The 26,504-nt window shown below is 36.7% G+C and overlaps 1 protein-coding gene across 1 annotated transcript in view; it reads left to right on the forward strand.

Annotated features, from left to right (window-relative positions):
- Nucleotides 1-26,504, forward strand: part of UNC13C (unc-13 homolog C) — a 462,926-nt gene that overhangs the window by 360,077 nt on the left and 76,345 nt on the right. The window contains exons 19-23 of the mRNA XM_081120504.1: nucleotides 4,350-4,476; nucleotides 6,627-6,723; nucleotides 7,389-7,532; nucleotides 14,583-14,660; nucleotides 17,744-17,821. Coding sequence (XP_080976630.1) covers nucleotides 4,350-4,476; nucleotides 6,627-6,723; nucleotides 7,389-7,532; nucleotides 14,583-14,660; nucleotides 17,744-17,821 — 524 coding nt within the window. The remainder of the gene's footprint in view (nucleotides 1-4,349; nucleotides 4,477-6,626; nucleotides 6,724-7,388; nucleotides 7,533-14,582; nucleotides 14,661-17,743; nucleotides 17,822-26,504) is intronic.

The raw sequence follows: 26,504 nt of genomic DNA on the forward strand, positions 1-26,504 counted from the left end.
AGAAGTTCTAGTCAGAGCAATTAGGCAAGGAAAAAAAACCCACATTATTTCTACATGGCATTAGAATTATATGTAGAGTTGTCTTATCCCCCCTTCTAAACATCTTGGAGACATGAACGGTGCCTAGGAAGACTCTTGTACATAATAGACTGTCAATAAACTTTATAGAACTGGTTAATTAAAAGTGAAATGAAATAACTGTTTTCTGAAAGGACTTGTGTTTAGAACTTTCCTGTCCCCTCAAAGACACACTCTGTCTTTGACTAAGTAGACCAACATTATCATCATTACCATCCACATCCTAATAACCAACATTTATTGAGCACTTACTATCTGCCAGATTTGCAGTGCTTTTAAAAAAATTTTATTGAATTTATTGGGGTAACATTGGTTAATAAAATTATATAAGTTTCAGCTGTACAACTCTATAATACATCATCTGTATATTGTATTGTGTGTTTACCACCCCAAGTCAAGTCTCCTTCCATCACCATTTATCTCCCTTTTACCTCTTCTACTTTCCCCCCTCCCCTTCCCTTTGGTAATCACCATACTGTTGTCTGTGTCTAGGAATTGTTGTTGTTGTTTTGGTTTTGCTTAATCCCTTCACCTTTTTCACACAGTCACCCAGACCTCCTCCCTTCTGATAGCTGTCACTCCATCCTCTGCTTGGAACCCAAGTGCCCATCATCAGTAGATGAGTGGATAAGAAAGCTGTGATACATTTACACCATGGAATACTACTCAGCCATAAAAAAGAAGGAAATCTTTCCTTTTGTGACAGCATGGATGGACCTGGAGAGTATTATGCTAAATGAAATAAACTAGTCAGAGAAAGACAAGTACCATATGATTTCACTTATCTGTGCGATCTAATGAACAAAATAAACTAACAAACAAAATAGAAACAGACTCATTGTTACAGAGTCAATTTGCTTTTGACACAAGAATGGATTAAGAGTATACAACCCCTGTCCTGTAACCAATATATAATTGTACATTTCTGTAATAATTGTACATTTCTGTACTTTACACAAAGCCCCATGCGTAAACACTAATTTTCAGAAGAAAATCTATTTCTTTTAGTAAACACTGGTACATATCATCTAAAGGAAAATAGCCATATTTTTCTAAATTCCCAAGCTTTTTCTTTGTACAATTTTAATGAAGTATTTTTATTCTGATAATAAAATATTCATATTTCTCATTGAAATCCAAAGATTAAAATTTCGTACAAAATTATCATACTGCTGTTTGGAAAACTAATTAAACATTTTATTTAGTAAATGTAATGAGCTAGTTAAATCTTTGTTGGCAAAATTAAAAATGTAGGAGGATTGATGGCTAAATAAATTCTAGGAGTCATTCACATCATATGATAGATGCAATTTTGTCAATGTGGCCTGCTACTAAGAGCAAACCTACGGCACCAACAAAATAAACTGGAAAACTCTGGCTATATTAGCTGAAATGCATAAGTATGTAAAGATGTCATTTGCTCTTTTGTTGACTTGACAGAACATGAAAACAGATTATACTAGTCCCCTGTTTCTGTCTACAGAAAGTAGTAAACATCAGTTGACAATGCATAAGAGATATATGACTTAAAGGAGTAGAAATTAATTACTATGGGTGTGAAGCAATCCTGTAAGGAGGAAACTATTAGTAATTCTTTGAAGCATTTTTTTGTCCCCAGCAAAGGAACTGGTGAAACCTTGATAATTTGAGTTATCCCATCAGGTGTATTCTTAGGAACTATAATAGATGGTCTCTAGATTAGAGCAAAACCAGATTTTGTCTTTTAAAAAAATAACTGGTATCTTTCCTTCCTTCCTATCTCATTTCCCATATCAATCCACAATGGAGAAATGGAGTTTGGGGGGCAAAGGGGTGTGGCCTGGCTAATGTGTGGCTACGGAACATTTGGCATATGCAAGTGTTTCTTTTCTGGAACTGAGAATGTAGGGAGCTTGCAGAGTCCTAGAGAATGGGTTTGGGGAGGTCCATAAGTTCTAAGCAGAGTGCCCAGATAAGGAGGAAGGACAGACATCTGCAATCGTGGAAAAGTAAAGTGTAAATGGGTTAAGCAAATAAGCATAACGTCTTGCTGGAAAAACTGACTGGGACACTGCTCACAGCTGGCATTTACCTGCTTCCTGCTTTCCAAAGTATCTCAGAGGCAACTTCATTGCAAGGGGCAGAGACTGTGAACCTTTCCTTTTTATTTACTCTCAACTAAGGATATATATATTTTTTATTAATTTGAGAGAGAGAGACATCAATGTCTGAGAGAAACATCCATTAATTGGTTGTCTCCCTTATGCGTCCCTAATGGAATCAAACCCACAACCTAGGTATGTGCCCTGACTGGGAATCGAACCCACAACCTTTTGATGTATGGGATGATGCTCCAGCCAACTGAGCTTCCCAGCCATGGTGGTGAACCTTTTCCTTTTATGGCACAATATGAATTTAAGGTTCACGCAAACTTACTAATAAAACACGTAAAAATACAAGTAGAGGGGAAAAGCCCAAGGCCTTAATAGAAAACATAATTATACAGTTTCACAAAGAGATTCGTACATATTATGTAGTATTTCTTGTTTTATCTAACATGCATCCTCTTACTCAAATTCTACTTTGTGCACTAAACCACTAATAGCAAATCACCCCCAACATCAGCAAAGGCAAAAGCACAAGTGGAAGCCCACATGCCATAGGCCAAAATACTTATGATTCTAAATCAAGCTAATAAACTGTTATATAAAATGGGTCCTATGTTCTACCTCAACAAATAAACTTACTTTTATATCAATGTGATGTTTTTTCAGAAAACATACATTTTCACGTTTATTTCAGCACAGTTACTAATTAAGCTGGTATAATAAAACATTTCAAATACAACCTCTCCCAAGTCACATGATGTCTATTGTGTTTCATTTTTTTCTGGGCTTCAGGGTTGTTTTGCATTAAATTCTCACCTATGAGTTTGTCAGCCACATTTTCTTCTTAAGGTTGGAAGGGCACTGGAAGCGCAGGGGGAAGAGCAATACTGAAAAGGGGAGGGGAAAGGTAGAAATTCTGAGGGAGTGGAAGCAAAATGTCACACAGTTCATAATTTTGTTTGGGAGTTTGTTCTAGAAGTATTAGTTTATTGCTCTTGTGTGTGTGTATATATATATATATATAATCATTTATAATCAAATACACTATTTTCTTTTCAAAATACTATATATGTATATATGTGTGTGCGTGCTCTTTCTCTCTTAGTTCTACAAGTTGTTTTAAATTGATCACTGTTTAGATAATTAGAAAATGTTCTCTTTGAGCTTGTGTTTCTTCTTGTGCTTATTTGGATTTAAGTCTCTCTGTAGTCAAGCTCTGAGAAGCAAGGATATCCTCAATTTGTTTATAACAATATAACTGCTTCAATTCGTATTTTTAGCCTGGAATATAAACTATAGGATGTTCCTAGTGTAAGTCAAAGCCCTTAGCCTAAAAGAAACTCACAGACCTCAACTGGAGCTGCTAAGAGGGCACTTTCAGCCTGAAGATAGCTAGGGATATTTTGGGTTTGGTTGTGTCTATACTTGCAGCCACAATTGGCCAAGATATTAATATTGGGGGCCTGGGGAAAAGGAAGCAGAGATAAACATGTACAGGAATATTATTTATCTCTACTCCCCAGTACTATATGTCCAGATCAAAACAAGAGTTTTAAGCTATACTCTTTGAGCAAGAGAGAAAATATATCACATATTAGGAAATTCTGTTCAAGAAATGTCAAAATAGTTACCAACTATAAAGTAATTTTAGCTAAAATTAAAAGGTACAGAAGAAATCATCTGGCTTGGAAGTGAGATATATTTCCTCTCCTTTTCAACTATCTTAGCATTTTAAGTGTTAAATATCCAGGCCAGAAATGTGATCTCCTCATTCACATTTCCAGTAGTAATTGGGGATTATGTCTCCCAGTTTAATTCATGTTTTATTCATGCTTAGAGTTTTAAGTCTTTCTGGCACTTTTATCATGTCCAAAGCAATGAATATATGAGAGCTTGCAGATAAATAGAAAAAAAGAAGAAAAAAAAACTCATTAAGAGTTCTCACCTTTTCCAGGAAGGCATGTCAGACATTCAAATTATCTCTCATTACTGCTTGACCCATTCCACATAGGATTTATAATGATTTTGTAAAATTTCAGGTTTGTCTTTAGCAATTCACTTTGCCTTTATATCAAATACACTGTTTTCTTCCTTTTTAAAATACTACTAATAAAATTAGGTAGGAACCCAGCAGCATTGTTGGCCAACCAAGCTTTATTAAATGTTTGACTTTATCTGTTATAGAACATGAGAAGCAGCGGTTATGCAAGAGCACTGATTATATGAATTTGCATTTCAAAGTGAAATGGTTTTATAATGAATATGTGCGAGAACTTCCTGCCTTCAAGGATGCAGTTCCTGAATACTCCTTGTAAGTAGTGATTTTCAACCCCAAGTCTGTTCTCAATTCAAAGTCCCATCTAAATACACCTGACTTATACAGCCCTAAAATCTCTTCACATAGTCTTCATTTGAATGCAGACATGTCTATTGTAACATTAATATTAAATGATGCACGTGTCTTTGGGAACCATATTTAATTGAATTGTGTTGCATTTTTCAAGTATGTCTTACTTGGCTATTAAACTCAAAGAGAAAGAGATACATGATAGGATGTGTCTCACATGATGAGATTAATTTCTGTAAAAGTGCTTGAACTCAGCTTTCCTTGGAAAAATGAAGGTGCTTATAAAGGGTGAGGCAAAAGTAGGCTTAAAGTTGTTCACCTGAAAAATAATACAATAATTAATAAACAATAATACAAGAATAAGCTCTGTGTTTTGTGTACTCTGTGTTCCGTGTACTCACAAGTTTTGCCCAACCTTGTATATTGAGTTGTACAATCAGATTTTTTTAATTTAACCTGCAAAATGCCTTAGAAATTACATTAAAATTGAAGTCATTATAAAACAGGTAACATTTTCATAAACTTATCTCTATCAAATACATTTGTAATCACACAATCAAACTTGTAATACTATGCATTGATATTTATCAGAATTCTATTTTATTCTGTTAAGGGGGTGCCTTCCATATGGCAGGCACTGTGCAAAGTGCTATAAGTTTATTTGTTGAGGTAGAATATAGAACACTTTTTTTTTGAGTCTTCACCAAGGATGTTTTTATTGATTTTGAGAGAGAGAGAGAGAGAGAGAGAGAGAGAGAGAGAGAGAGAGAGAAACATCAATGTGGGAGAGAAACATGGATTGGTTGCCTCCCATAGGTGCCCCAGCTGCAACCTAGGTATGTGCTCCACCTGGAATCAAACCCACAACCCTTTGGTGTACAGGGATGATGCTCCAACCCAACTAAGCCACCCAGCCAGGGCCACAACACATTTTATATAACAATTTGTTAACTTGACTTAGAATCATAAGTATTTAGGTCGATGGCATGTGGGCTTCCACTTGTGCTTTCGCCTTTGCAGATGTCAAAGGTGAGCCTGACTTCATGCATTACCTTTTCCGAGTGTTTGCACAGTAACTGAATCCTGAAGGAAGGGTTATCCAGCTCCACTGAACACCAAAAACGTTTATTGAGTATGTGTCTTGTGCCAGGTCATGTGTGAGATACCGGGAATAAAAAAAATGAAGGACCCATATGTGTAGAGCTTCAGGAGAAAGGGCAACATGTAACAATCTGGCACGTGCCCTGTGCCATGATTTGATATGTACAGGAGGCTGTGGTCCCCTGAGATGGGTTTAGCCCAACTTTGTCCTTTCAGTGAACAATTCAGTAGAGCAATGATTTGCTATTGGTGGTATAGTGCAAGACATACAAGTCAAATTATAGAGGTCTAATATACAAAAATAGGAGAGAGAAAAACAATGCCAGATCAATGTTTTAAAAGATACTAGGTATGAATTTTGTAAATCCGATGAAAAACATGAAGCACAGTTCAAAATTTCTATGAATCCTAAGCTGGATAAATGCAAGAAAAACTGCCTATAGGTACATCACAGAAAACTGCTTAAAACCAAGAAGAAAGTATTTGAATGTGTTGGGGTCAAGGAAGGGAAAACACTTTACTGGAGCTACAATACTGTTGGCTGACTGTTCAATAAAAGTAACTAAAACCAAAATATAATGGGCTCATATCTTCTAAGTGCTGAGGGGAAAACTATCCACTTAGAATTCTTCAAGTATCAAAAATATCCTTCAAAAATAAAGACACTGACCTAACTGAGAAACTGAAATAACCCATTTCCAGCAGACTCGCCAAATATATATACTAGGAACCATGCTTCAGAGACAAGGAAAATGACACAAAATAAAATTACAGTAATGTAGCAAAGAATAAAAAGCGTTTATTTTGTAGGCTAAAATAGATATAGAGATAGAGATTGAAGGTAAAAGAGAGGAGTTTATAGTTAATGAAGTAAAGCTAAAGGAAGCTGAACTGGAAAAAGGAAATGAGAAGAGATTTGGGGTCCTAAATTACTCTCATGTAAGAAAAGAGCAGCATTCACTGTTAATTATATGCAAATGACATTTTTATAGTTTGTAACTTTTATTTTTTAGGTGGTTTGAACCTTTTGTCATGCAGTGGCTAGATGAAAATGAAGATGTGTCGATGGAGTTTCTTCATGGAGCACTGGGAAGAGACAAAAAAGACGGAGTGAGTTTCAATTACTTTAAGATTGTTGGCAGTCAGGATTCATTCACATCACTCATCTTTAAGCTAATGGGAATTGTTAGGCTTGTTGTTGTTTATTAAGGTTTATTTGAATCCTCTGGTGACCAACAATAAATTTAAAACACAATTTTAAAGGGCTGATAGGAACCCTAGGAAATTGCTTAAATAAAAAATGAATTAAAAAAAAAAAATCAATCGCCTTTTGCCCCAAGATTCTTATTGAATTGGTCAGAATCTACAAGTTTAGCAGACTTGTACAAAGCTCCCTTGTGGTCCTGTAACCTTTACAGGAGGCCAAAATTAGGAGCAGACACCCTCCCAGTGCTTCTGAAGCCACAGTCTGCTTGCTAAGTCATCCTAATACCAATGGGGAATGAGAAAGAAAGAAACAAAACAAAAACAGTTCTCCAACTCAGCAATGGGGAAACCAATTAATAGCAGCCTGCCCATGATATTAGTTCCACTACATCTTCCAGAAGAGGAGATGAATGATTTAAAAATGGATAGGCATTTTATTACTGGAAAATGCAAGTACGTGATATAAAGGTCCATAATATAGGAGATTCAGTTGTTTATGTGAAATAATGAAGACTGTCTCCACAGTCCTGCTGATGTGTTTAATGGGATGGTTTCACCTCTCCCCTCAGTTCCAGCAGACATCTGATCACGCCCTCTTCTCTTGTTCCGTGGTTGATGTCTTTGCTCAGCTTAATCAGAGCTTTGAGATTATTAAGAAACTGGAATGCCCTAACCCTGAAGCATTATCTCACTTAATGAGAAGATTTGCAAAGGTAGGTTTGTAAATCTTTTCTTTGCTGGGACCTTGCCTTGTTATTATTTGCCTGCACAGAACCTGAATAATGCTGTTGTTTTGTAGTATGTCTTCCCTAATACCACTACCCCAATTGAACTTCTAATTCTAATATTATGAGATTCAGTTGTTTAAGGTTTGCCATCTTTCTTTACTTCCTGTTTCTTAAATATGGATTTATCATCTTTTTAAAATCTATGTGTTATTTACATGAATGACTCAGTCATTTTTAATTGAAGATAGTGCCATGGGTGGTCAAGTTATTTCCATTTCAGATGTGGTGCTTTATAGCTGAAAATAAGCCTTGGCATTTAGTATTCAAGTTGCAAGTGTTTTTTTAGCTGACACCGTGTAGTACAATCATGCCCTGGCTCGTTTGCTCAGTGGTTAGATCATTGGCCTGCGAACAGAAAGATCGCAGGTTCAATTCCCAGTCAAGGACACATACCTGGGTTGCAGGTTTGATCCTCAGTGCCACTGGGGCTCATGCGGGAGGCAAGCCATTGATGTGTCTCTCTCACATCAATGTTTTTGGGGTTTTTCTCTCAAAGGTTGCAAAAGGCCCAGAATATCTGTATATCTATATCTATATCATGTATATCTCATGTTTGGGGTTTTTCTGAGGCTTCTCTAGACTTACAGATGGCACCTGCTTACTGTGTCCCCACATGGTATTTTCTCTGTGCACATGAGCCCCTGGTGTTTCTGTGTGTATCCAAATTTTCTCTTCTTATAAAGACACCAGTCAGATTGGATTATAGCCCACACTAATGACTTCATTTTAACAGGGTCATCTCTTTAAGGGCCCTATCTCCAAGTAGTCACATTCTGAGATGCTGGGGGTAGGGTTTCAACATATGAACTTTGAGGGGACACAATTCAGCCCATAAAAGATCTATACATTTAACATGCTTTTAACCACAGATACAAGCACAAGGGTATGTAACTTTATTTGCATTATCACAAAAAATCTAAATTTGAAGCCCTTTATGAATGGGAAGCTTGCACCTGACCCTGTCATTGGCTCTGGCTCTTAACAAAGTTTAAACCTGGTTTGCTTGTAGATGAATTAGGAAAGGTTTCTTATAGGAGACAGCATCTTTATTAACTGTGGTAGGGCTATTTATACTGAGGTAATAAGTCAACCAGAAAACTCTGTGATTTAAGACAAAGATTTATTTCCTGCATATACAACATCAGATATGGGTTGGGTGACCCTGTAGGGGAGTCTTTAAAAAAATAAACAATGCCAGATACTAGTTAAAGTGGTAAGGACAGATTTTAATCAATAATATACTATTGCAATAGAGAAGAGTGTAGAGTGAACTAGGACTCAATTTTGATTTATACAGAGGCCACTGGGCATTTTAAAGAGAGAAAGAGAGTAGGGGCAAGTCAGGGCTCTGTAGAGTCAAGGGAGTAAAAAATTACGAAAAGCAAGATAGGGATTCATGTAAAACCCATCTGGGTTTGATCCCTGGTGGTTATCTAATTTAGGTTCCTACCCTCCCACTGAGGTGGGGAGATAGGGACCTACCTTCAGATTTAGGCTGCAACAGTCCATTCTTTTGGCAGCCTTGTGTTTTTGCAGGCAGGCACTTTAAGGAGCACTAGTGTCATCCTGGAGCTGTGGCCTGTACTGTTAGAAACTATGTTAGTGTTTGTTCAAGTTGTTATAGGCCAAGGTTGAGGGCATGGAGGAACCTGGCTAGAGTTTGGATAAGGAAAGAATCTTTGTCACCCCCCCACCCACACCGTTCTATGACTCAGGGGTTCTAGCCTGAGAGGTCCCAATGAAGACTGAGCATAGGATTCATAGAGGGCAGATGGAACTCTGCTTGGAAAGTTAGGTCCACATTTGCAGAATTGAACAGGCAAAGTGGCTAAACTTCTTTGGTAGAAAATGAAAAGCCATTGAAAGCTTTTAGGCAATCTGTCAGCCTAAAGAGTATTGCATTATTTATCTGCCATGAAGTATTTTGAACTCTAATCTTTATGTCTGTTAATTATGAAGACTAAAATAACCTCCCACTTTTAAAGATAATAGCTAAAAATCATTGATTGAGATCATTCCTAGAGGGGACTTTCTTGGTAGTAGCTGATTTCAGTTTCCCAATGTGTTGAAATCCGCAGTCATTTTGCAAAAGACTTTAAAAAATTCTCTAAATAACTCTTTTCTTGACTAGCAGCTGAGTTCTGGGTGACTGCCAAGAAAAGAATAAAACAGGGTCATCAGGGATACTGCTTAAAAAAGTGTGTCACATGCTATTCTTGGAACTGTAGGACTTGTAGTGGAAGCAGGATCATATAAGGGTGTAATAATCTCAGAGTTAATATATTTAGTAACATACTATTATAATTGCACACAATATTAGAAAAGTAACTGGAGTTCACCCTCAGGTAGTCAGGTAGCGAGTTATGTAAGTTGTCAGCATGGAAGCACTGAGAGAGAGGAGGAGGACAGCTGAATTGGGACGCTTAGGCCCTGGGCTCCAGCCCATCCTCCACCTCTTGGTAGGTCTGACCTCTCTCCAGCTGTAAAGCTGAACCAGCCATGTTGAGACCACTGGGGATATAATCAAACAGACTGGAAGTAAGTACAAAGGGGTGGGAAGTCACAAAGACGGCTGTATTAGAACTACATTCTGGTAAACACATTCTCTAAATCAAAAAGAAAATAATTCCACGTGTCACTGAAGAAATGTGAGCTTTTATTGGCACAAAAGAAAAATTTCAGTTAAGTAAAACATTTTAAATCCATGGGAATTCAGTAATACCCAATTTTTATCAGAAGGAAATAATGTAAGAGTAATGATAAACATTTTCTGGGAAAGTAAAAATTGGCAACTTTCATTGAAAAATAAATTCTATTTCATTGGAATGTTTTTTTTTTAAATCATAAGACTAAAAATGAGACTTTGTGGTTAATCTAATTATCTATTTTGCAATAACTTCAGACTACTGGAGTTTATTTTATCAGATGTAACCCCATCTTTCTAAGGATTGGATTCCCCATATCAAAATATACTGAAATCATATTTTCTTTCTGGGACCTATACTGATCTAAACCATCCCTTATAGAGAAGACATAATGATACATATCTTCAGGCATTTTAGAAGATTTAGCATTCTGAAATGGAACTTAAAGGGATGATCTATTCTTACTAAAGTGTGTATAAGACTGAGTGAGGTACCAAACAAATGCTTTAAATTCCATAGCGGGTATATCCAGAAGCTGTGATAAGTGGTAAAATGACACACGGGTAGTGAATGTTCTATGACCATATTTCTGCTCTTGACAAGCATGGGTAGTTTAATTTAAAAAAGGAGAGAAATGAATTATCAATATCTCCAGTACTACTTAAAAATAAATCAACTATTAGTTGACTCCTGGCTATACGTCTGGCTGTTCACTGGGTGCTGGAGACACTATGGTGAATGGGGAACACATATTCCTTATTCTCCAGGAACCCAATTCTAATTTTAAAAAATTAATAATGATAATTCATTGAGCACCACTATGTACTGATCACTTTACCTATTATGTCTCCCTTATTCTTTATAACAACCCCATGGGATAGGTACTATTATTTTCTCTAATTTTTTAAATAACAAAAACTCAGAAAGTTTAAATAATGCAAACAAGTCACCCATCTATAAATGGTACATAGGGAATGCTTTTAACCACTAAGCTTTTCTACCTTTGCATTCTGGTGTCATCAGAAATCCATTAGTAAGTTGAAGAGCAGGCTCTCACCATTTATTTTTACCCTTTGGGCCAAATCTAGGCATCTGTGGGGGTTTCTATCTTTGTTGGATGCATCAAAATATACTGTTATAAAGCACTGGAGTGACATTTCTAATGTCACTTAACAGATACTACACAGTCTTCCTGTCTTCTCTGTGTTGCTCTGATACTGTGATGTTCCATGCCTAAAATGTGACTGCAAAAATGGATTTGGGGATTAGGGCTTTTTACTGATTATAAGAGTGAATCCCTAGATGAACCTACTGGTAGTAATTGATGGCCATCGCAGTCAATGGCACCAGAAGGCACAGGCCAAGTCACAGTATATTGAAGCTTGGATATTTCAGTCACTCTATCTGATCCTTAAGCCCTCTCTTCACGGCCGCAACCCTATTAGAATTCCATGTTATTGAATCTGGAGCTCTTTGAATGGCAGTTCCTTTGCTGCATCCATAAAAAAACTGTCTCCACCTCATGACTATCTCTTCATTTAAACTGTTTTATTATGGAACATGATGCAAACAGCCCCTGCTAGGCTATCTGTTGCCTCTCTATATATGCTGTCACCATGTCTGAACCTCAACAGTCCTCCAAAGATAAAATAATGACCTAAGTTCCCACAGAAGTCCCACCTTCTAGGCTTTACTAGGTACCCCTTCCACCAACAGGTTCTCTCTGAAGAGTTACCTCTGCCCTGCTACGATTAGTTAGGACAATGGTTCTTATGCTGCAGCTTGCATCAGTATTACCTGCAGACTTTTTAAAACATAGATTGCTGCCCGGCCAGGCGTGGCTCAGCTGTTGAGCATTGACCTAGGATCCAGGAGATAGAGGTTCGATTCCCGGTCAGGGCATATGTCCGGTTTGTGGGCTCAATCCCCAGTTGAGGGTGTGCAGGAGGCAGCCAATCAATTACTCTCATCACTGATGTTTCTCTCTCTCTCCCCCTCTCCCTTCCTCTCTCTAAAATCAATAAAGATATATTTAAAAACAACAACATAGATTGCTGACTCTGTAATCTAAGATAAAATCAGAGAATTTGCATTTCCAACAACTTCCCAACAATGTTGCTGCTGAGAGACATGACTTAGGTAGACATATCTTAAGTAACTACTTACCAGTATTAATTAAAGAACTAATATTGTTGAATAAATTAAAGTGAAACTGAAGTTGCTCCTAAAATGAATATGCACATTTTCACTCAGGTATACTCTGTATGTTAGTAAAGAAATGGATATTATTACAGCCAATGCACCCACAACCCTATGGGCACATCCTACATGGCTGAGCACTTTTCCTTACTCGCAACCCATCCTGACTTGCTAACCACTGTTATTTGTAGGCAAGTAGGTATGAGATTCTAGGCTCATTTGTCTCCCTGCAAAATTCAAGGGACTAAGAATTTCCTGTGAAGTAAAGTCAAGCGTTAGACCCTGGGGAATACCTAGACGATGATCAGAAATGGATGTCTGGATTCCCTGCCCAAACTTTACCTTGAACACGTGATAATGTCTGTATTGCAGCAAGCTCCTAAAGTCAGGCTTTTGTTTTTTATTTTTTCAACTTAATGAAATGATTCCTACAGTTTACACTGTCATTAGGACCTATAAATTGAGAGTAGTGTTCATATGTATGAGTGAATTGATACTCCTTAGATAAGTCCCAAAGTTTCAGCATTATGTCTAAAGTAAAATTTGAACAGCTGCATCTGAAAGATTCTGAAGTCTGACCAGCCATCTGTTTTCCTACATTTATTGGTCTGCTGCTTGATAAGATTTTATATTTTCCACGGCCGATTTTCTATTTAATAATCATTTTAGTGTGTACTTCCACAGAGAATTGATTTTCTTTCTTCATGTTATCCCTGATTCCAGGTTTCCATTGTGATCTTAAAAGTCTGTAAAACAAGTTCATAGTCACAGTTGGTGAATTTAATTTTGAAGATTAAACATTTCTCCTTCAGTTTCACTCCTTGGAGTGTCTCCCTGAGTTGATTTTAAGCCATAAAGAAAATTAAGATGAATATATTATACAAAAGAAAAGCTTTTGTATCCTTGTTTTTCTATGAAAAGAAATGGCATGTATCTACTGTTATTATTGCTTTCTCTCTTCTAAGAAAATCACATCCACACTTGACTTTTGATAATTCAAGCTGTCTAAGTAAAAGCAGTAGGTTGCAAACTCATCAATATATTTTTAAGTAATTAAAGTAAAATGTAACTAACAAAGTTTGTGTGTTTCCCTTGTTTTGCATAATTATGGAAGCAGAGGGCATCCTTAGGCTCAGAAATAGTTATTAGATGGAGAAGGGAAATGTGGAATTAGGATGAAAAGGACAGAAAGGGGAAAGATTAGGCAACATTTTTAGAAAATAATGCATCAATAAATAATGTAAATTAAGGTAAATATAGAGATATTGTGACACAACAAAAGCAGAAGTTTTATGTTTTAAGAGGTGGTCTTTGATATTAATCAGTAAAGCTCCTATCATACAAAAGTATTGAAAATATTTATTGCTAATAACATGTATAAAAATACTCTGGCCCTTCTTAGAATGAGGTATTTAGGAACAGTAGAGAAAGTTGAGAAAATGACAAAGAATTTTGTCATGATAAAAGTGTGTGCAAGGGTGTTAACTAGAAACCATAAGATAATTTAAAGCATAAAGTGTCATTTATTCAGGACAAAAAAGAGAGCATTAGGGGTCATTAGTTAATAAGTATTCAAGCATAGAGGAAGTTGCCACAAAAATAGTTGGTATAGCCCGGCCGGTGTGGCTCAGTGGTTGAGCGTCAACCTATGAACCAGGCGGTCACGGTTTGATTCCCGTCAGGGCACATGCCCAGGCTGCGGGCTCGATCCCCAGTAGGGGGCGTACAGGAGACAGCCTATCAATGACTCTCATTGATGCTTCTATCTCTCTCTCCCTCTCCCTTCATCTCTCTGAAATCAATAAAAAATTTAAAATAAATAAATAAAATGGTATAGCTTTAGAGTATTTATTAAAGTTAGAAATAAAGAATTTTATGATGGAGTATATTGTATTAAAATGGGATGAATCCATGTGGAGTATCTTCCAAATATACTCAGAAATATGATAAATTTTAATCTAAATATAATAGTTTACTTGAGATCTTTTTTTGGCAAGAGTGTAGATTTAGTCACTGCTTATGAAAAGTTGAAAAAGACATGTGAAAAGTTTGCCTAATTAGCATTAGCCCCTGCAGTATATATAAAATATCTGGATACATTTGACAATACTTTTGTTGTTATTTTTCCTAGACTATCAATAAAGTACTGCTTCAGTATGCTGCGATCGTATCAAATGATTTTAGTTCCTACTGTGATAAGGAAAATGTGGTAAGTAAAAATGTCTCTATTTTCATGTATTCCTAAGGTGAGATCCACTTTTTCCAAGTAGTAAATAAGCAAGAGATATTGTTTTCTTTCTGTTTTCATACAGGATGATAGTTGAGAGGTATTGCAAGATGTTGTTTCTAAACTTCTCTAGTAGTCATGAGCTGGTTTCAAGACAGAATTCAGAGGAAGGTTGAGGGCAACTCAATGCCAGGCAACTTCTGGTTCCATGATGATAAAAAACAAGACAAATAGCTGGAAACCCCCAACACCGAAGCTGAGAACTAGCAAGTTAAAACTTGTTTAGTGTTGACACCAACTAGCTTAGCTTTGTTCCAACACTAAAATGAGTTTAATTTATTCTTTCAGTTTTCAAATACATTGAGGATTGTTCATGTAAGGAATGTTGCTGATTTGCACTCTGAATTTATTAATTTAGTTTTCTATTTTTTGGATAATTGAACATGTTTATAAAAACCAAATCAAGGGGAATATCTGTAATACTCTCAACAATAAAGATTTAAAAAAAAAACAAAAAACCAAACCAATATTGCAACTTAATCAATAAAAGGCATAAAGAGAAGCAAGATGAACTAAAGTGATTTGGAATATGATGTTTTTATGGTGAATGATGCACTCTTTCCAATTTACCATATGTCATATTAGGAGAAATATGTTGATAGCATTATAGGAATTTTTTTTAAAAAAAAAAAAAGCACTGAAAAACAGTATTTGAAAATCAGTAAAATTGTTTTAAAGAGGAAAACCATTCCCACCCTGCAAAAGATCAGTACTATCAGGCAAGTCTAAAACCTCTAGTCTGCTCCCTGAAAACTCGTTGACCTCTTGCTGACAGCTCATTAAGGTAAATCAGTTCTAATTTTTCTCAAGGATCCCGGAAGATTCTTCTTTCTTTTCAATTAATATGCTGCCAGGAACTTTATTAAAACTCTAAGATATCTCAGCAGATATCTCTAATTGCCATTGATTGTAAATAATCTAATAGGAAAGAAAGAATATTTGTTTATTGAAAACATATATTTTTAATGAAAGGATGATACATTTGAAAAGTAACATACTGAAGACCAAAACAGCACCAGAAAATTTCAGAAAAGATTCTGGTTTTATTAGGATAGGCAAACTGAAGATTTTGAAAGGGGTCTATGAATTGCCAAGGCTAACTCTGGTCATTCAGAAAGGAAAATTATTTTTGAAAGGCCCCTGCATAGTCCCACTTTATGTGTTAATGTTCTAGATTATATTTTATTTTTTTAAAAACTGAGAAAAAAATCATAAATCAGTGTTTATTGTGTTATTTTGTTTACTGTGTATTTTATAATTTTTTTAATCAAATTTTATAAAGAAGAAAAAAAAACCTTGCAAATATTACAGCACAGGAACTTACCTTTTTCTTTGCCTCAATGCTTTCCCCCCTAATTACTGACATCTTGCTTCTCATTAAGAGCCATGGTCTTACTTTGATCTTAGTTTTCTCCCTGGTGGGATTGCCCAAATCCAAGCCAGTCTTCCCCCTCTGAAATGAAAATAAATATATCAATAACCTTATTCCCTATTGGGGGAAAAAAAGTCTATTGGCTCAGTTTGTTGACTTTGTGTCAAGATGCTAAATTTCCTGAAAATGTGACCATACATGCTCTGGAAAGGACTAAGTCTACATCAAGTGGCTTTCAGTCGTGGCAGGAGATCAGAGTCATTTGTGGTGCATGTGGTTCAGCTTCCTGAACAGCGTCTATAGGAGATAAATAGATATCTATGTTTAAACAATAAAATATTTATGTGACTGTAATCAAGGGAATGGAAAAGAAGTTTAAAATTGTTTTCATAAATCGAAGTTAGGATGTGGTCACTTTAAGAGTAAAGTAAAAAGTTTTCAAAGGTCAGCAATACAGTTAAGGCAAAAATAAAATCTTTCCTCTGACAAGTGCTAACACCTCTCTGATGTCCTGTAAGTCCTTTGCATGCCTTTCTCTGATTCATTATTGGCTTATTTCCCAGCAACTTGAAAGATGCATCCATTTTTCTTTCTTTCGTGTTTTTCTTTCCCTTGGCTCTTTGGGATCAGTATCAGCAAATAGTAAATTACTCTAGAAATATTCTGAATTCTCTTTTCCAATTATAAATTATTTCCTGCTGTTCGAAGGTCACATCTAGTCCTGTCACAAAGTGTTGCATCTTTATTGTTGTATTTCTGCCTTCTCAGAAGCAAGTCAAGGAACATGTTGTGAGCAAGTGTAAGGCGCTGTGCAACGCTCTTGAAGCAAAAGAGCAGAAAGAGGCACAGGAGCACATACAGTGCATTGAGGGTCAGCCCACGAGAGAGTGAAAAGCAACTAAAATGTAAAGCGAAACAACAAATGTCAAGTGGCCAAAGGATACAATGTAGGAAAGAGAAGGCTTTAAGCCGAATGATAGATTTGATTCAATTAGGCAGAGAGCCTAAATGAAGAGGCCTCATGCTAAGCAGAGTCACAGCATATGGCAAGTGCAGGTGTTTGGGGGAAATAAATTGCAGAGAGTTGGAGATAATCACAGTGCCATAGACATGAGAAGGAAACATACTTTGGAGCCAGATAATGAAGAGCCTTGAATACCGATGTGTGGACTTTGTAGCCTAAGAGAATCTATTTAAGGTTGTGTGTGTGTGTTTGGTTGTTGTTTTTTTATTTTAAAATTTCAGATAGTGTTTTGGTTTATAAACAAGTGAAATAAAAGAAAAAAATTAACGAATCTATTTTTCTTAAAATAAATCTTTAAAAACAGAGTTCAGTAAATTTCTAAGTATAAAATGCCATGATGTTAAGAATAAAAGAAACTTTAGTAGTAATTCTTCAATGCTTTATTGTCTGAGTATATTACTAAATTTCATTCTTTAAAGCAGTCCTTATACTTCCCTCTTCCATTTAGCTGTTAAGAAGCATAATCTTAAGGTACCAGAATTATTCTATTTGCCAAATACAGTAGGACTTCAGTGATAATTGTATATTCTTACATTTAAGGTAAACTCACTCAACAATTTAGTGTATGAAGGATTCTCACACTACTTGTTTTTGTTGCTTTATTTAAAGCCCTGTATACTGATGAACAATATTCAACAATTGCGGGTCCAGTTGGAAAAAATGTTTGAATCCATGGGAGGAAAAGAGGTGGGTATGTTTTTATGCTTGCATTTGCCAAATACTGACTTAGAGATCATTAGCAACATATCTCTTTGCTACTCAGAGGTTCATAATCAAGTTTTACATGGTTTAGCTAAAGAACAGGAAATGATAGTAATCTAAAACCCAATTAATAACTGAGATGATTATTATGTCCACAACAGAATATTTTAATAAATATATTAGCAGTGTGAATGGGAGGAAGAAGATGGTCAATAGCCTGAATAATTATAAAGGCAGTGTTTATTAAAGTGCATTTTATTTTCAAAATTGAGCTGTCAGCTGTGAAAGTGTATACATTTTTTGGGACACCCTACATATAGTCATATATATTTACAATTAAATATAGATGCTAATGATCTGTAAGTTCCACAAAGTGCGGGGGGTTTTGCCATATTGTGCAATGTCACCTTGATATCAGTGTTCTTTCTGCAATGTGTTTTGTGGTGCTGGTTGCTTTGAGGTATTGGTGGTTTAGTGTTCATGTCTAAAAATCTCTGTGAAAAATATGTTGTGTGCTGTGTCTGTAATGTGTCGTGTCTTTGTCTAACATCTTTGTCCTGCAATCCCATGAGCAGAAGAAGGAAGGAGAAAGATTCTTTTATGAGGTTTGTGATAGCAAGCATCTTATCCTTTCCCCGGCTATTCCCCCCAAACCTAAAGGCCAGTGCACCTCCTCCTTACTCTCATTTGCTTGTCTGGATCAGGCAGACAGTGCAGTGCTAGCTCTGCACCTGCCTCTTCCTGGTGCCACAGCTCCTTTCACAAAACAACATGAGCATCTGGGGAGTGAGATGAGGGCTGGAGATGGTGCCAAGAGGGCAGTCACATAGCTGGCACTCTCCTCCCCCTCACCCCACTATCCTTCCATAAAAAAATCCCACCCAGCTGGCGTGGCTCAGTGGTTGAGCATCGACCTATGATCCAGGAGTTCGCAGTTTGATTTTCGATTTCCAGTCAGGGCACATGCCCGGGGTTTCAGGCTGGATCCCTAGTAGGGGGCATGCAGAAGGCAGCAGATCAGTGACTCTCTCATCATTGATGTTTCTATCTCTCTCTCTCCCTCTCCTTTCCTCTCTCTGAAATCAATAAAGATATTTGTTTTAAAAAATTTCCCAAGGGTGGTTAGATGTGGGGCTATTTCTGGTTAAGATTTTATTTACATTGCTCCTTATTGTGGTAAGTGTATGAGATATACATAAAACTAGCACGGTGCAGACAGGAAGAAGCACTCAGATACATGTGTGAAGCTCCAACATTGATGTGCTGTGCTCCCTGCCCCTGCAGACTCGGTCTAATTTGTATAAAATAACACTCCGTTCCCCAAACCTGTTACTGGTTTTGCACACTTTGAGAGCATCAGTCTCATTGTTAGAATTCTTTCACTGAATTAGAGGAGCACAAGTAATTAGGGATCATAAGTGGAGATCCCTTTGTAATTTTAGCAATGTTTTATATTCGGACTTTAAGTCTACTTACTGTTTTGAAAAGCAGTGAAGAAATTACTGATTTCTTGTGGGAAATTCTGCCTCCTTTTAGTGAATGTTAAAGACCACAAATCATTTATGGATGAAGTTATATTTAAAATGCCATATTTCCAGAAATTTCTCCTAATGCTACTACTGTTTTATTACTCTTTGTGGTTGAACTCTAATGAGAGTGATGATCGCCAAGCTGTATATTAACCAGAAGAATCATACCTGTACTTAAAAATAAACTGTGTGGGCCAAGCCACTGGCTAACCAGAAAAGTTGTGGGATGGCTTGTTCACTAATCAAAAATGGGCTCATTTCAGATAAAGTCTCCAGCTTGAACTGTGCAGGTTTCACATTATAAATTTAATTCCAAATTATGACTACATCATGGGACATCTTCTCACTACAGAAAATGAAGATAGAAATACTGAGCTGGTGCCTTCTCCCTTCATAAGTCGGGCAATGTCAATTGCTAAATTCCTCCTGCATAATTTAAAGGGAAAAGTCAAATAAATGAGTGTCTAGCTTCTAACAGTATAATTTGTTAGAGGGACAGCATGGACCCTAGCTCCGTTTTTTCCAACATTTAAATATTTTTCATCCCTTCTCCCCTTTTCTTTACCCTCCTCTGTTCTCCTGTCTCCCTTTCTACACACAGTTTCCTCCCTCTCGTTCTTCTCCATTTTTATCTCTTGGAACCTGCTGCTAGGAAAAAAGCTTTGGGCAGACCCAGTTAGCATTGCACATGGTTGATAAAATGTCAGGAGGAAGCAAGACCTGACCCCAAGTCTGAGTGTAACATGCAGCCGCCCAGACAGAAATGAGCTTTGTTATTAATACAGAATTATGTTAAGATTGCTCATTGCTACGCAGCCTCCTCTAGGCACCGGAATCTGAAAATAACAGGCAGAGGCCTTCCAATGCAGTTATCAACAAAAGGCAGTGTCTTAACTCGGGGCTTTTACAAAGACGAAAAGGATTTTAATAAGAATGGCACATTTCACCCTTTGGGATGAAAAGTATATGCAGCACTTAATTCGGGCTTATTGAAGCCTTTAAAGGTGATACAGTGTGTCCCAGTGCCCACTCCCAGGAACTGGTTATAAAACCTCTACTGGTCTTGCTAAGGGAAACTTCCCAGCCTAGATCTAATCCTTCTTTTAGGAGTTCCTTCTTATTTTTGTCCTGCCATCTGTGCTAGGATGTACACTTCTTGCCACAAAACTCTAACTAGCAAATGATCGCTTGTGCACTTGCTCAGAATAGTTTTTGATGCCACGTGTTAATTAGTTGGCTTCTAAGGACAGTGCTGCCTGCCGCTCCTCCTGCCCGCGTCCTGCTGGCCGCCTGCAGGCCTGGCTGCTTGGTGCTGCGGCTCTCGGCGCTTTAGCCCGACCGCGGGTGGGGCAGCTGCTCTTTCTCTGCAGGGTGAGGTTGTGATAGCAAGCAGACTTCCCTCTGCAAACGGAAAGCATGCCTAAAGCCTTTTTGGGGCGGAAAGAGTTACTCTCTGTGCGGAGTCCAGGATGAAAACGTTGCCTAACACGATGACGGTCTTGGGCTGATGGTGTTGACAGTGGCTCCCGAAGCAGTCGCATGAGCAGTCGCTTGTTAACTGCATGCACAGCGTCCTGTGAACCAATGCTTGATTTAGAAAAAAACTGAAAGGAAAAAGCAAACCACTAAGTGTCTTCTCCTATAAAGTGACTTTCCAGCACGCTTTCCTGCATACAGACTAAGAGCATGTTTTGGCATAACAACTCTGATTACTCTAGAGGAGTTTCTGAAAACGTGTCGCACAAACCCCGAAGCAGAGGTAACCTTCAGGAATGAGGCTCAGAATCTTTTTTCAAAAAAAGCATCTCAGGTGATTTTTTATGTGCGTACAGTTTTGGGAATCGCTATACTGAAACAGATAGAATAGCCAGCCTGTGATATGGACTGACTTGAGGTAGAAGTTACATTTTTTATACCATAATCCCTTTATCACACAATAACAATAAAATGATCACCAGGTAATAATCTTCATTCATAGGTGAATGATTATGTTGTTATTATCCTATGAAAGCACTAACAGCTCAAAAGTAAAACAAATATATTTAGGTTTATATTATTTTAATAGCTTCATTATTTCATGAGTAGAACTTCAGCATGTATCAATTGCAAGTAAATACCTAGTCTGTATTCACTTTTTTCATATTGTTACAGCCTATGGAAAGGACTTAGTTGTATTTCCTTGATCTGCAAATCTAATTTGTACAAGTACATGAAAAAGAAAGTCATGTCATCCAAAATTTAATTTCAGGAAGTCATAATATATTCGTTATGAAATTCTACAGAACTTGTAGTAATTGATTTAGAAGAATTATAACGGCTGCACAAGCAGATGCCTCACTCCTTCACAATACTGTGCCTGTCCAACCTTCTTGAGTTAATTACCCCGAGGCCTGCTAACCTACTGATAGCACTTCAAGTTCTACAAGTTAGCCACTATCAAGACATTTAGGGGAAGTAGGGGGTTTGTGTACTTAGCTAAATTCTCTCATTCTGCCTGCCAGGAAGGAGATCAATAACAACAATAATGTTATTCTTACGGATGTGTCTCAAAAATAATTAAATTTTTTGATTCATCTCATTGCAGTAATCTTTCCTGAACAGGGCCAAGGAATTTGAAACATTCAAACCCCACCTGTCCCAAAAATGTGTATATTTTAATGAGCAACTTAATTATTTTTCATTTCAGAGATGTATATCTATATTACTTTTCATTTTGAATGATGAATTTGATGTGTCACTTAGAAACTGCATCTGAGTGCCCAAAAACATATGCCTGTAGATGATTGAAATTCACTATAAAATCCTTTAGCCATATGGACTGCGTCTTCAGCTAAGCAAACCCTGAGCGGAGATGACAGAAATTAACTTCTGTCATATTTTACTTAGCACTATCCTCTCAACTTTATACTTGCTGGGCAATAGGGGAGTGAAGCTCGCTGCTTTATAGGAAATAATACTCCATGCCAGTAGTTCTTGAATTTGAGCATACATTAGAACTACCTGAAGAGCTTATTAAAACACACATTGCAGAATTCCATCCCCAGAGTATTTGACTCAGCAGGTCTGGGGTGGGGCCCTGTGATTTGCATTTGTAACAAATTTCCAGTGATGCTGATGCTACTGGTCAGGGGACTACATTCTGAGAAGTACTGCTCTCTGCTTTTAGAGCAGCAACCAGGTACTTAGGAATTGGCTCAGAATACCTCTTTGTCTTATCTTAACTGACCTACGTAATGTGTTTTAAATCTTAAGAACACATGGGATGCAGTTGTTTGAATGGACCTTGAGACAGCATGCAATAGTGCAGGCAAATATTTGGATTAAAGAATATAATATTCTCAAAATACAGATGGCCAATTTGCATAAACAAATATCCAGCTTTTTTTAAAAAAACATTCAGGACTTATGCTCACATTTTATATTTAATCATATTAAAAGAGGTGGTATAGTTGTAAAGAGGTTAAGCTTTATGTTTAGGTTCCTGATCTGTCTCACCTTTTTTTCCTAAACATAAATAGAGATATAATTACTAGTTGATACATTAACGAAAATCAACCTGCTGTTTTTATCTCTTTTGTAGCACTTGCAAAATAAAATTAGTAAAGTATTTCTTAGCTGTCACTAGATAATAAAATAGAATATTTTAACTAGTTGCATTATGTCTTCCTTTTTGTTCTAAAATGTCTCCTAAAACATTTTGCCAAGTTCTTCCTACTTAACTGAAGTGTCTATTGTTACCTACTTATTTTTACTGTATCTATAGGGGGAGCAGGAACTGAGATGAGAAATAAAAAGACTTAAAAACAAATGCCTTAGGCCTCAAGGAGCTTACAAAGAGCAGGAACTTGTAAAACAACAATTAGAGCAGATATCCCTTTTAGCACCCATTGAAAGAGATATTTAAAAGCCCACCTCTTTAAGCATCTCTTCCCCTTGATTGCCTCACAGAAAACAGAAGTTAGAGCACTCTGAACATGAAGACAGAATCTATTAGTTCATTCAACACACATTTATTTGCTGAGCACCTATTATGACTATGAGACACCAAAGATAAAATAATTACTAAGATGTAGACCCCACCCTCAAAAAATTCCAAGTTTATTAATGGGGAGTCATAAAAGTTATTAGAGAGGTAAGGTTTGTTGGGGAGGACCCCCCCTAACACTTTCTAAATTTGAAAATACACTTCAAATGAAAGTTGTAGTTGTTATATGTTTTCTGGCAACAATTCAAAGAATAAACTTTAATCCCTTAGCCTTTTATTGTATAAATAAGGCTCAAAGGTGATTGTCATTTGGCTGAATGACAGTTGTTTTTAGTTTCATGGCAACTGATACAAGGAGAACTAAATGTTTGAAGCGCTGACCTTTTGTTTTATCATACTCTACCAAAGTATGCAGATATTGCTTGATTTCTTTCTCCTAACCATCTCCTCAGTTAGTTAACAAATAGTATTTAGTATCTCAAGGCATTTGGTTGATTTGAAGCACAGTGACAGTTGGATTTACTGCATACTCTCTTTAATTAGAATGAGAGACAGCCAGTGATGTCTTTCAACTTTTTGAAACCGAGAGATTAGAAGCATGAATTTATAGAACTGATACCTCTACTATAACAGTTCATTGAAATAAGAATAGCATAAGGAAAATGCCATAGTCTGCCTGTAAAAATGATCTTCTAAGTTCTTTGGGATGGTCTCTCCTCAAAGGAATAAAAAAAGAAAGAAAAAAACAAACAAACAGGGCAACTTTGGTAGACCTGGGGTGTGTTTGTTTGCAGTTGACAGGAACCTATATTCTTTTATTTCTGACAGTGTACCATGTGATCTATGCTGAACACCATAGATCTACAAATTGATTTAAGGCATTTTAAAGAAATAACTCCTGCTGAAATCACTAGGGAATTTTTGCTAATTTCTCAATCATATATTTCTCAATCATATATTAAGTTGAGCCAGGCATTTTAGGATAAGTAAATTTTCAAATAGAAGGGTTGGAAAGAAGTGATCTTTTCCAAACAAAAGAAATAGCAAGAGCTCAGATCAGTTTATAAGAAATGGCTTGAAGTAATTCCCTGGTTGAAAGCCAGTAGGAGGGTAGCAGGTGCCAAGATCAGATTTGGCCTTTATTAAAACAACTCTAGGAACAGTTAGGAAGTTTAAATAGAAGAGGGAAAACAGGAACAAGAATACAACTTAGAGGTGATTAGAATATAATCTGAATGAGAAAAATTCTGCACTAGAAAAAGAGGAAGATAGGACAGATGGAGAAGACACTTCAGAGATACTATTAATTGTACTGGGTATCTAAGTTAATGTGAAAGGAAGAAGAGAAAGAGGAGTGAAAGATGACTTTCACAGCTCTGCCTTAAACAATTGTATGTTATCAATCAAATCAGAGACAGTAAGAAGAGAAATAAGTTAAAGATGGGCAGGTAATAAGATCACTCTTTAATATGTTGAGCTTGAGGTCATCAACATGGAAAAGGCTAGTAGGCCTGGGGGAATTTAGCAATGATGCATCAGGTATCCTATTAAAACTGTACATAATAGATTTGGGGGTCATTAGCATAGAGGTGATCATTGATACCATGGGTAAGAGTGTAATTGCTCAAGAAGAGAAACTATAGTGAAAAAAGGACTGTGAAGGGAAAATTGAAGGACATTAATATTTAAGGATAAAAGGAGAAGCTAATAAAAGATAGACAAATTATGGGCTGAAAAATAAAAGTGGTAGGAGAAGATAGTCTCTAGAGAAGCAAGAAAATAAAGAGCTTAGGATACAGAGTAAACAACAGTATGAATGAAGGCTGGATAGGAAAATAAAGTCATTGCATTCAGTAATTAAGAGATGGCTGGTGACCTATATGTGAACATTTCAGTGGAGTGTCTAGAGCAGAAGCTGCACTACAGAGACTTAATGAGTATTTAAGAGAGAAGTATATGGATGCAACAAGTTTTACACTTAGAGTGTGAGCAATTTGAAGAGTAGGAGAGATATCAGCAAGAGGTCAATGAGAAAGTAGTCCCAGATAGGTTTGGTTTTTCCTTTTATTATTTGTTCTACTTTATATTTTAACATGTTATTTGAGCACATTTATAGAATAGGGTAATAAAAATAATGATGGAGGGATGGAAAATAGAAAGGGATATTTGATGAAATAAATTCCAGAAGAAGGAACCTAGAGCTCAAGTTGAGCGATATTTTCTCTTGGAAATGAGGCTTACTTTATCATTGAAGTAGTGGTGCAGTTAACATTTGTTGAAGGATTTTCTGCAAAAATTTTGAGGAGGGTGTGAAACATACCAGACTAATGATCCAATCTTGGACCCTGTGAAAATGAGGGCCATCATCCTCCCTGATCTGTACTACTTTAGATAAACAAACAATGCAACCCTAACACTCATGAGCTGAACGTGAGGAAAGGCCACCTAATAGCCTGTGGAAAAGAGAAAGGAAATGAGGTAGCGGTGAACTCTGTGGAAAAGGAGTGAAATTCACACTAAAGACTGTTAACTTCTTCCATACACTCTTTATTTTGGGGGGAGTTTGTATTGAGTTATTAAAAGGGTTTAAATGCCACTTTCCAACCAACTAGTAATAAATCTAGCAAGACCTTAATGGTTGGTTTAACAATTGCTGTTGTAAGAGGCTGAAATAACATATACTCCCTTTACATCTCTTAGGGACAGATTTTGTGCTGGAAAACAAACATGCACTCTGGGTATGATTACCATATTTTTGGAACCAAACAAATATCAGGACATAATCTGACATGGTCTGGCAAAAAGACAAATATTTGAAATCAGGACTAAGTTGTAACTGCAGAATATATGGTTGCTAAGAAATGAAAGATTTCAAATGGAAAAGAATTCTATTAATAGTCACTGAGAAGTATCATTCCAAGGAGAAGGAGTGTTCTGGACATCAGGATTCTCTTTGAGGGAATCTGTGCATACCACTTTCTGCCCTTGCCTCCCTCCTCAAATATTTGGTAAATGCCTAGGCATGCAGGGCCCTAAGACACCTAGATAGAAAGCTAAGTAAGAGAGAGTTCCACCATGGAAGATACAGATTTATGAGAGAACAATTAGAAGAGAGTGTTGTGTGGGCAATAATAGTAAAAAGCACAGCTAGTGT

Source organism: Miniopterus schreibersii, assembly GCF_964146895.1.
Source record: "Miniopterus schreibersii genome assembly, chromosome: 1".
In the NCBI taxonomy this organism is placed as follows: domain Eukaryota; kingdom Metazoa; phylum Chordata; class Mammalia; order Chiroptera; family Miniopteridae; genus Miniopterus; species Miniopterus schreibersii.